General features: G+C 31.4%; 1 protein-coding gene and 1 long non-coding RNA gene across 2 annotated transcripts; one reads left to right on the top strand and one right to left on the bottom strand.

Annotated features, from left to right (window-relative positions):
* Positions 1–2,104: 2,104 nt before the first annotated feature.
* Positions 2,105–2,944, bottom strand: LOC138896248 (uncharacterized). The gene has a single exon (XM_070181042.1). The coding sequence runs from the start codon at positions 2,942–2,944 to the stop codon at positions 2,105–2,107; it is 840 nt and encodes a 279-aa protein (XP_070037143.1).
* A 3,974-nt stretch (positions 2,945–6,918) lies between these two features.
* LOC104098994 (uncharacterized) lies at positions 6,919–8,609 on the top strand. Its single transcript, XR_686898.4, has 2 exons — positions 6,919–7,254; positions 8,365–8,609. It is a non-coding gene; the product is annotated as an uncharacterized lncRNA (long non-coding RNA).
* Positions 8,610–11,630: the final 3,021 nt, after the last annotated feature.

Raw genomic sequence — 11,630 nt, 5'->3', positions numbered from 1 at the left:
TTTCAAACGCTGGCAGCAGAAGATGTTCTTCTACTTAACTACGTTATGTCTACAGAAGTTCATCAAGGAAGATGTTCCTGATCTGCCGGATAAAACTCCAGATAATGAACGCTTTCTCGTGATTGAAGCGTGGAAGCATTCTGATTTTTTATGCAAGAATTATATTCTTAGCGGACTGGATGATAATCTGTATAATGTATACAGTAGCATGGAGACATCCAAAGAATTGTGGAATGCACTTGAAAAGAAATATAAGACTGAAGATGCCGGGATGAAGAAATTCGTTGCCGCAAAATTTCTGGACTACAAAATGATAGATAGCAAGTCTGTTATTACTCAAGTCCAGGAATTGCAAGTGATTATTCATGATCTACTTGCTGAAGGTCTTGTAATCAACGAAGCATTCCAAGTAGCAGCAATGATTGAGAAGTTGCCTCCGTTGTGGAAGGACTTCAAAAATTATTTGAAACACAAACGAAAGGAAATGTCCCTTGAAGATCTCATTGTTCGGTTGAGAATCGAAGAGGACAATAAAGCTGCTGAAAGGAGAGGCCGTGGAAATTCAACAATAATGGGAGCAAATATTGTTGATCTTAATTTTTTTCCAATTTCTTTGTCCATATAGTTGTTATTCGTGCTTATAATTAGTAGTTTTTGGACTATTTATATATACTTGTATATTTTCGCCATTTGCGCCTTTCTTCGTTAAAGACGACGCTTTATTTGCGCTTTGCTCTTAAAACCTCAATGGACTTTAGAGTTTTTTTTTTTTGCACTTTTTGCCTTTGATAACATTGGACAGTGGCCAAAAATGAAGGTAAATTGTTAGTTCAATCCTTATTAGTTTATATGATTTCTTGTGTCTATCTCTGTCTGTCTTGAGCAGGGTACTAGCCATCCCATCAGGTACGTCGTGCTGCTCGACGATAGCAAATTTACGCCTGATGAGATACAAAACTTCACAAACAGGTTATGCTACACGTACATCATCACTTTCCATAGGTTAGTTGCATGCTAGCTTTATTGATTCAAAATCTTGTATGTTTCCCATAGACACTGCTCTCTTCTTTTACACTAGTTATGGCTTTTTATGCAGTGCCACCTGCCCGTTATGCCCATTTGCTAGCATCTCGGGCGCGATACTATGTTGAGGAAGATAGAGGGGATGGTAATTAAAGTAATGGAGTTGCCTAAAATTAAGGACATAGTTAAAAAGTCCATGTTTTTCTATTAAGTATCATGTTAAAACTAACTCTTGTAGATAGTTGACAACAAAAATGTCTTTATTCAGCAACTATTGTACTTTCTGTTATCTAATTCGGGATATGACAGTATAACGTGCATGAATATATATGTTGTTTTCTGCTATTTCTTTTACCAAAATATTGCCAATTTCTATTAAAAACTCCTTTGGTTTTATTGAAATGCAACAGGTGAAGTGTTTCATATAGTCTGCACTAACTTAGGAATGAATCATAGTACGTAAAAGTTGCAATATATATATAATCCTCAGGACAAAACATTCAGGATAGTCAATAGTTGGCACAACCATAAGAATTGTCATCGTGTGGCTAAGAGGTCACAGGTTCACACCTCAAAAATAGACTCTTACGAGTTGCGAAAATATAGGATAAGACTGTTTACGGAAAACCAAATGTGGTTTGATCCTTTTGCGGACTCACGCATATGAGAGCTTAATGCATAGTGCTATCCTCTATTTTTAAAAAATAAGATTTGGCTTCACGACGTCCTTACAATTGTAACTAGGTCTAGGTTCAACTGAAGCCATTCTTTTAGGTTCGTACTATAGACATAAATTGGAAAACCACTAAAAGTAAATATTACTTTGTGAACTCATAATTTTATAATAGTAGTAAGCTTAATGTCAAGAGCCTGAACCCATTAAGTTTCAATTCTAGATTTGCCTCCGCATGTAAATTGTAAGATATGTGTTACACATTGACTCTCAGAATTGAACATTCACACGACTGAATTGCATAAAGTCATAGAACATATGGAAAGAAAAGAACAATCACTAAAGAAAACTACTTTCTTAGTTGTAAGTTGAAGGAAATGGCTGAAATTGTGGCATACTTTTGGTCTACTAACATAAGCTATATATAATTACAAAGCAAGGCAATATAGCTCTTGGATTCAAAATATTAACCTCTTTAGTACCATCAAATTGATTCCTCTTTACTTCAACTGAATCCAACTCTCCTTTGTTTTCTCCTCTGCAGGTTGCTATCACTCTTGAAACTATAATAGCATTCTTTGAAACTCCATCATTTCCAAATTGCTTAATAACTTTTCTATGTGCACTCCAACTACTAGTAGATAATGATTCAGGCCAATTAGTTTTCTCATTTCCATAATTTTGGCCTATGATTTTGCATACACCACAACTTTTCTTGCTACAAATTCTTGGACACTTATTATCAACACCCAACGAACAAGTAATCGTTGCACCATGGTAGAAAACTCTCTCTGATCGTCTTTTACTAGACAATCTCGTGGATCTTGAATTTACCATCTTTTTACATTCTTCAAAACCTTCACAAACTTTTTCACTATGATTCACTTTCAAGATTTTTTCAATTGTATATCCCACTCCACGCTTCCATCCGGAACGAAAAATAGCTTCCACAATGGTTTTTGAAGGTTGCCCTTCAACAATCTCTTCTAAAAGCTTAAGTGGTTTGTGCACATTTAATTTTGGAGAAGCACAAAGGTTAGTACAAGAATTGAAAACTAATACCTTTCTTGATTTTGATATCCCTTTGTTTTCAAGTGGATTTGAACTAGTTTTTGGAGGAGGAGAAGAAGGATTTTTTTCTTTTTTAGGAGAAGTGGAATTTTCCTTTGGTTTGAAACATCTAATAGTAGAGCTTGGGTGACAAACGAGAATTGCTAGAGAAGTCATTAAAAGACATTTTTCAGCCATTTCTAAGTCTCTTTTGGTAATGAGATGATGGTCAAAGTTTGTCACATATTCTTATTTCAAAAGGGGTAAGAAAATCTCCATATTAATTATCAAAATCCAGAAAAATCTTTAATATTATATTCTTTAGAACTTTATAATATGGAGATTCAGAAATTATGAGAGGTGTAAAGTTCAGATTTGGAAATGATTTTTACCTCGCTAAGATTCTTTTTTGTTTTAAATGCTGATGAGAGTATAACCATTCACCTTTTTTAACGTAGTCTACAAAGGAATATTGCCTAGGAAAAAAAAGGAAACTTAAGGGCCATTATTTGATTGGCTCAATCAAATCCAGAGATTATAATCCGAAACTTAGGGATTCTAATGAGTTAGATTTATTCTGATATTTGTCATTGAGTAAATAAAACAATTAGGGGCCATTTAGTCGGAGGGATTAAGTGAGTTATCCCGATTTAAAATTTAGGATTCTATCTGCCCTGTATTTGATTGAAAGTATTAGTTAAAATCGGGATAAATTTTATACCACAATCATGAGATTATTTATTCCGGTTATAATCTCAGATTCTGATTTTGAACCAACGACACCTTAGTTAAATATAAAGACACCCCAAATTATCTAATCGTCTATAAAAAGTAAAAATTTCTTAGAACATCTAGTTTATTATTTTTTCAATTAGTTGTCATGTAAGTTTTAATTTGATATTTAAACGTGCAAGCTCTTACAATATAATATAGAGTAAAATCCACCTTACACCTTAAAGTGTTAGATGTATCTTGTTTTTATATTTTCCTTAATATAGTCGACGTGTATGGCTATTTTGATCAAATTTTTCCAATCCATTTACTTGTAAACTATTTCAGTGTATCTTTTATTAGTTATATTTCATTAAGGATTTTTTAGGTAAATCATAACTCATAGATTTCACTTCAGTTATTGGCACATACCATTACATTTTGAAAATATAAAAACTTTCCCTATGGTAAGATTTGTCCAACCAAAAACAATTGTACTATTATAACTATATAATAAATAAAGCTTTGGTCGTACGAAGAAGAGTAGAACAGTAAATTCACTTGACTTCTTTGTATTTCCACAAGAGCTTTCCTTTTCCATTTTCTAATTTCTCCCACCCTCTCTTTACGTTGTCTTGCTCTTTTACATTTCTATAATAAATTTTCAATTCGTCACTACTGAAGTCTGAAGCATGAAAATGGACTCATTCTTAGTGTGTTCCTCCGTCTATTCAACCATGTATGTATTTCAATCAAGTCTCAAAATATATAATTTTAGTGTTTGATGGTTTGATCTTATTTTTCTTTTAGGATAATTTCTGTTTGAATTTTCACATGTATGTGGTAACTATATCAGATTTGCACCAAGATGTTTGACAATATACCTAAATGAACTGATATATATGCGCTTTTCTTTACTTTCCTCTACCACTAGAAGTCTCAGTCTTTTACACTCTTTTCTCGCTTCTGTTCCCCTTTCATTTCTCTGTCTCTCATTCACCTTTTCTCTCTTATTTTTTTTTCCAACGATTATTCATCTGTACAATTCTTGCGAAGATTGTTCATTTCCTCTAATTTGTATCGTCTCAGCTCTCAGTTGTGGTAAGTGTTTTCTCTGGTTAATTTTCCAATGGAGTAGTTCTTAATTTTCAATTTAAGATTGCAGTTTTAAAATTTTGTTCACAGAGCCTCTCTCTCTATATTATTGAATTCTTCCTAATATGACTAACTACTACGGAATCGAAAAGAAATAGTCAATAAATACATGCATGTGCAAAATCCGTTAACTAAATGTTCCAAAGGCTCAAACAGGGGCTGCCCAACCTGCCCTAAAGCAAAATCTTAATAAGAGGCCTTAATATATATATATATATATATATAATGAACATCGTTTTTTTAAAAAAAAAATAGACAAGTGAGGATGTATAATTAAAAAAAATAAGAACTTAGTTTTAAAAAATACAGAAAATTAAATGAATTTAACGTTGATTGCATCACAACTGAAATGGGAGAACTTTTTTTTAGTAAGTCCCTTTCTATATTTGGTAATAATTCAACTTTATATTTTTTTTTTTACCATTATTGAGATAATTTCTAGTCCAAAAACTTCTATGATTTATTTAAGATTATAAGTTTTAAAAGCCTTCTTTTATTTCATAAAATCCATGTCCAGTCAAACACTTTCATATAAATTGGAACAGAGAGAGTATAATTTATGTAAGAAAAATAAATAATAAGTTAGATTATTAGATATAGTTACGTGACCAACTAGTGAATAGAGAAATATAATTAAGTAAAAAAATAAAATAAGATTGCAGAAAACTATTTTAGTTATATTAATTAGAGGAAGAAATCGAATTATTAAAAATTAATATGAAAATAAAGAAATAAATTTATCAATAATAAAAAATAATTATATAAATAATATACTACTATATATAAAGAATACTAGTAATTTTGGGGCCTTTAAATTTTTGAGGCCTAAAACAAATGTTTCACTTGCTTTAGGGTTGGGCAGCCCCTGGGCTCAAGAAGTGCACAATAGCTATCATAAATTTGGCTATGGGGGTCAGAGAATATCCTTTGAGGCAATTTGGACAGAACCAACAAATTTGACACCAAATATTAAAAAGAGAAGATGCATTGCAGAATCAATTAAGAGAAGAGCCAAGGCCCGGGCGACCATTTAGCCTACAAATAAACTTGGTTAATCTTTTCCCTTCTCAAGAATCACCATTTCAATTTGATATTCTTGTTGACGCTGAGGTACGAATCGTGAGCGAGCTTTAATTAAACACCGTGACTCGAATTACACAAAAATAGAAGAAAAGGAATTTTTTAATTTTGGTTGAAAGCAATATATTTATTTGGTGAGTAGGGAGCTAGTGAATTAAACTTAGATCTAGAACAGTAATTAAAGAATAAATAAAGTGATGATGGGATCAGACTTCAGAGCCAAAGCCCACCAAGTTTGAATAAATTAGAGATTGAACTTATCTGATTAGTCTAGATTAAAGTAATACTAATACCTAAATAAGGTTAAGCATCTTCTGAAGTGTTACTGTTAGTACTCCGTATATGTAAATCTGGTAGTACTCCAGAGCCGGCTTAACGGATTTGGGGGCCCCAATTTTAATCAATAACAGGCTAACAAGTTATCTTTTTTTGAGAAAAATAAATATTTTCAGGTTAGAAAAATATATTTTTTAATATAAAAAGAAAGATACTTTCAGATATGTTACTAATTAAAGTGACTGTTTTAGTACCACTCTTCAAAAAAAATTATGTGTGAACAAAAAATTTAGCAACTGAAATTATTATATTCTACATGTCACCTTTTTTTCTCATAAAACATGTAAGTTATATAATTTTTTTACACTATTTACTTTCTTTCTTGGTTTGTCCTAGACCAAGAGCCAATCAATCATATAACATCTATACACTTCTATATTTTCTATATTCTCTAAAAAAAACTCCATGGCTTAGGAGCTATTAATAAAATATATTGCGCACTCTTTTTTATTTTTCGTCACGTTTCAAGCAATGCAAGGAGTTATTGAAGCAACAAAAAGATATTTTAGAATTAAGTGATCCGTTTTCTTGAATCAGATTCTATTAAACTAACTTACACGTGTTATTTTATCTCATATTTGTTAATTTTATTTTCACTTTATAGTTATATATTATTTTTATCACTTACTAGAATTTGAATATGTTCGACTATTCAAAAATCAAAAAAGAAAGTGTTAGAATTTTACTATAATATCAAAAAGGATTATTAGGAAAAATCGATTATAAAAAATTACTATTAATTTTGCACCTCAAATGTTATATATATATATATATATATATATATATATATATATATATATGAAAGTTTCTACTATGATAAAGTTAAGTCTCTCGTCAATGTTGGCTTTAGGCCACAAATAATATTTAGCCACACCTGTAGTACTCTAAAGTGTATAGTACACTTAGTAGTACTCAATGCTCCAGGATATCAAGTTTGCAATAGTTTATAAAATGAGATGTGGATAATATTAGCAGTACAAGAACTGTACTAGAGCAATGATGTACCAAAAAAAAACTTGGGACTTCGATAAAATGGACAAGATTTTCCTACTTGTAGTACAATCAATGTACTTGCTACTATTGTTGTAATAAAATGTACGTTTGTGACATGGTTGAACTAATCTATAAAAGGAGTCAAATTTGTTACACTGGATATACTAAGGGGAAATCGAAGAAGAAACAGAAGATGACACTTTGTTGGTGACTTTGGTCTCAAAAGAGTATTGGTTAGTATTATTGGTCTCGTATACACCCACTTAGGCCCAAAATATAGATTTTTCACTATGTGTGTGCTTTTATTTAAATATTTTATATTTACATAAACAAAACTGTTTTTTTGCAAAAATGCGGACTGTCTCCTTTCTTTAACTCTTGTATATACAACAACAATCACTTAAAATCTTGTATATAGCGAAAACATTATGCACCGAGTCGTCTTGCTATTTATTGTTTGATAAATACTTGTGTGATCTATGACATCAACCACTAATTTTCTTATTACCATGATGGCCACCATTTTTACATATCTTTTTCTATGTACCATAAACTACAAGTTTTATATTTTTTTCAATATACCTTAAACCAAAATTTAATAAATTATCCTTATGTTAGTGTGTATAAGATTGTCCCTTTTTCTTTACAACAGCTCCGTTTCCTTATTTGAAAATGTTAAGATCAGTCAACTTCATGATTTCACTTGTTTTCTCCTTTCCGCTAATTACAAGTGCATTCATCCAAGACCGTTTTATTACATTCCCTCGGTGCTAAATTGATCAAATAGGTTATTTTGACGGACAACATAATTATCAATTATGCGCAATGTATTTAGCCTTCTAGATTAGAGTTTAATTATCCAATAGTATTATGTTTTCCAACTATAAAGAATTTAGATGAAATATCACATCAATTTAACATCTAAATCAACTTGAGAACATATTAAGTAAGATGGAGTGCTTAGTTTATATTATTCTTGAAAACGCAGGACAGACAACTGCAAGGGATAACATTATTCTTACTATTAACCAAAGAAGACCTCGAAAGCATGATAAAAATTTAAGAAATTCCGGTTTTACTCTAATTAACCTTGACACCTTGTTCATGAAAACCCAAGTTTTTCAAAACGGGTAACTTGCAAATGAAATTATAGGACTTAACTTTTATTTACTCATAATGCAATCAAATATATATTTCCACCCCATTGCAATTTAACCTAGTGCATAAGGTTGCAGCTTGTGTTATTGTTTAGGTTAGTAGTTCACTTGTTTTATGTAGTTACCTGCAATTACATTTCAAATGAGCAGATAATGTAAAAAAATTATAATTATCAATGTATATAGTTAAGGTCATTGTTGAATAGTACGAAAGAAGAAGCATCGATATATGGACACAGCATTAGACTTTTGGAACCAAAGTCACCAACAAAGTCTCAAATTTCTCATCTCCAAGTCAGGTGTTTTGGAACAGACTTTTGACGCATACTCGGTACTTCTTACAATTCCTTGAGCTACAAAAAGGTTGTCTACACGAAAATCTGCTTCGCCTTGCAAAGGGAATAATGAAGCATCATCTTTCATTTTGGCCAGAGACTGCATAACTAGTTAGTATATACAATTAGAGGTAGATACTTTTCCAATTAGAATTGAATTTTAGTTCTTCCTCTCCAATAAGATCTATCCTGCAAATAAATAAATAGTTTACTAAAGCTCTTTAAGATACCTTATCAAATTAGAAAAAATACTAAAATTCTTTAAGGTAAAAAAAAAAAGACAATAACACAGAGATTGCTAAATGCAGAATATGGGGCAATAATTACCATCATTAGCATCAAACAATGAGAGCACCATTCTCGTTATATTTTCTTTCGTCATACTATATCTTCCAAAACTCAAATTTAATAAACTACTATATGTTTGTTATATAGGTAGAATATATTTATCCAGATTGATAAAAGAATAAAGTAAAGGGAAACAAAATAACATGGCAAGTTGTTTATTATTATTATTAGCACGAGAATATGATCTAAACATAATCTAATTAGGAATAATCGTGTAAGAGCAATGCTTAATTTAACATGTTGGCCAACAAGAACAATTCATTGTCTATCCTGTAATAATTGATTCTCTAGGATATTATTACAAAAAAATAGAATATGGATAACAACTCGAGAGGATTTGGTAAAATTTTACTAACAGAGCGATCCATACAACTCAATTGACGAAATTTTGTCCAAAAAATTGTACTACACAAGCTTAATTATATACAATACAATATATACTTAATCAAACTACTTAACTAATTAAAGTAGTATGGGTGATTTTAGAAGAAGAAAAAATAATAATAAATGCTTCCCATTCTTTTTGAAAGTGTTACATATTTAACAAAATCAATTTGACAAAACGACTAAAATGTCAATTTTAAAGTAGTAGTACATTAATACTTCACTTCAAAATCCTTAATATTATGTCATTTATAATTAATTAATGATAGGCTAATATTTTACCACTATTGCTTTTGCCATTATTCAAAATTGTATGTATGTACAAACAAAAAAATTGAGACTCATAAGCAGCGGTTTCCTTCGCAAACAATCATTCTTCAACAAGAATTCATTCTAGAATTGTAATTGCACTTAATTTTAAAGTCTTAATATGGTAAGATATCTGGTTTGACAATTTTATCCACATAGAATTATTTATTAAAACAATAATTTAGGGCCATTTTTGTCTATCGATATTGTATTCATGCTTTTATAATAAACTAGTTTTTATGTACATGCGTTGCACATAAAATTTTAATCACTTATTACAAGAAAGAAAAATATATTAAATTTACTAAAACATTATATAAAAACTTGATAATATTTTATACTTTAAAAATTATTATTATTACATTAACATAATACTTGAGTTCAAAATGATCATTCATCATTCTGAACTTGAAAATATGATCGACTTAGTTAAGTTAGTTAGATAGTGTTCTTATTTATAGTGCATGCAGAAAAATGCAATGTGGTCTTATCTTGTCTAATGCTTCATTATAGATGATTTGTTTTGGTGTATGTTCCCCTTCTGTCGCTTTAGTTGTTGTCATAAACAATTGTTGACATATATTTTTTTGTAAAAGTGCAACAGGCAAATATAGATGAACACTAAGGATTGTTTATCTCCGTGCTTTATCTATTTGTATGACAAAACTTTTTTTTAATGTTAAACAAACATTGAAAACTACTTAGTCAACTTTATCTCCTCTATATTTTTTAGTCATGATATTATTAACTATATGTTGCCATATTTTCCCTTTAAAATTGAACTTGTCCGCTTTAGAGTAATCAAATCTCATAATTTCTAAGTTTGATATATATATATATATATATATATATATATATATATATATATATATATATATCATTCCATTATTGACACCCTCGCTCAATTCACCAACTTAGCAGGACAAAAGATAAACTTTGATAAATCAAAAACAAATTCTCAAAAAATTGTTCACCTTCTAATAAAGAGTTTGTCCTTAGTTCTTTCAACATGCCAGACGGCGTGCAGCCCGATCCAAGCACTGCTGCAGCGTGCAGCTCGATCCAATATCATGGTCCGAAGGCTTGTTGCGGCGTACAATCCGATCCAACATTTACTGCGGCGCGCAGCCCGACCCAACACATCTCACACAGCTCTCAACCCGGCACTCAGGCCCTATATCAGTCACTAGCCTTTCCAGCTTCACAATTATCACAACAATAGCCCAAACAAGGACTATAACAAGTACAAATCAAATCATGGGAGAGAACCGGAACAAAAATGCATAAGCAAATAAGGACCGAGTACAAGACAACAATTTAACAGTCAATGCAACAAGCTCACGACCACTATGGGCCCCAACAAGTTTCTATATAACCTAAGCATGGTTTCTAACACGTAAGACATTCAATAATTCGAAAGCAAGAGTGAACAGGTAATAACAAGGTGTATTTGACTTTACAGTCTACCGGGATGGACCAAGTCTCTATCCCGCTCGGTGTCCGCTTACACGTCCATCACCTAACGTGTGTGTCACCTCTAAATATCAGCATCATATGAATTTCTCAGGGTTTCATACCCTCAAGACCAGATTTAAATCTATTACTTACCTCAAACCGAGCAAATCTCTACTCCGCAATGCTCTTGCCTTTCGATGCGGCCTCCAAATGCTCAAAATCTATTCACGATCAGTACAATACCATCAATATACGCTAATGGAATGAATCCCATATGAAATCTATCAATTTAGATCAAAATCTCAAAATTGGCCAAACCCGCCCCCCGGGTCCACATCTCAAAATCCGACAAAATTTACAAAACTAGATAGCCCATTCACTCACGAGTTCGTACATATGAAATTTATCCAAATCCGACATCATTTGGTCCCTCAAATCCTTAAATTAAACTCTTCAAAATCCCAAGCCCTAACCCCTCATTTTCACTAATTACATAATTAAACAACAAAAAATCATCATATATACGAGTATTAGGGCTCAATCAGCTTACCTCACTGATAGCCCTTGAATCACCTTTCAAATATCACTCCAAAAGCTCCAAAAACTAACTTGAAAATGGTG

This window comes from Nicotiana tomentosiformis, chromosome 7, assembly GCF_000390325.3.
Source record: "Nicotiana tomentosiformis chromosome 7, ASM39032v3, whole genome shotgun sequence".
Classification (NCBI taxonomy): Eukaryota; Viridiplantae; Streptophyta; class Magnoliopsida; order Solanales; family Solanaceae; genus Nicotiana; species Nicotiana tomentosiformis.
Note: the sequence above shows the minus strand (reverse complement) of the source record. Positions and strands in the feature narration are given on the sequence as shown.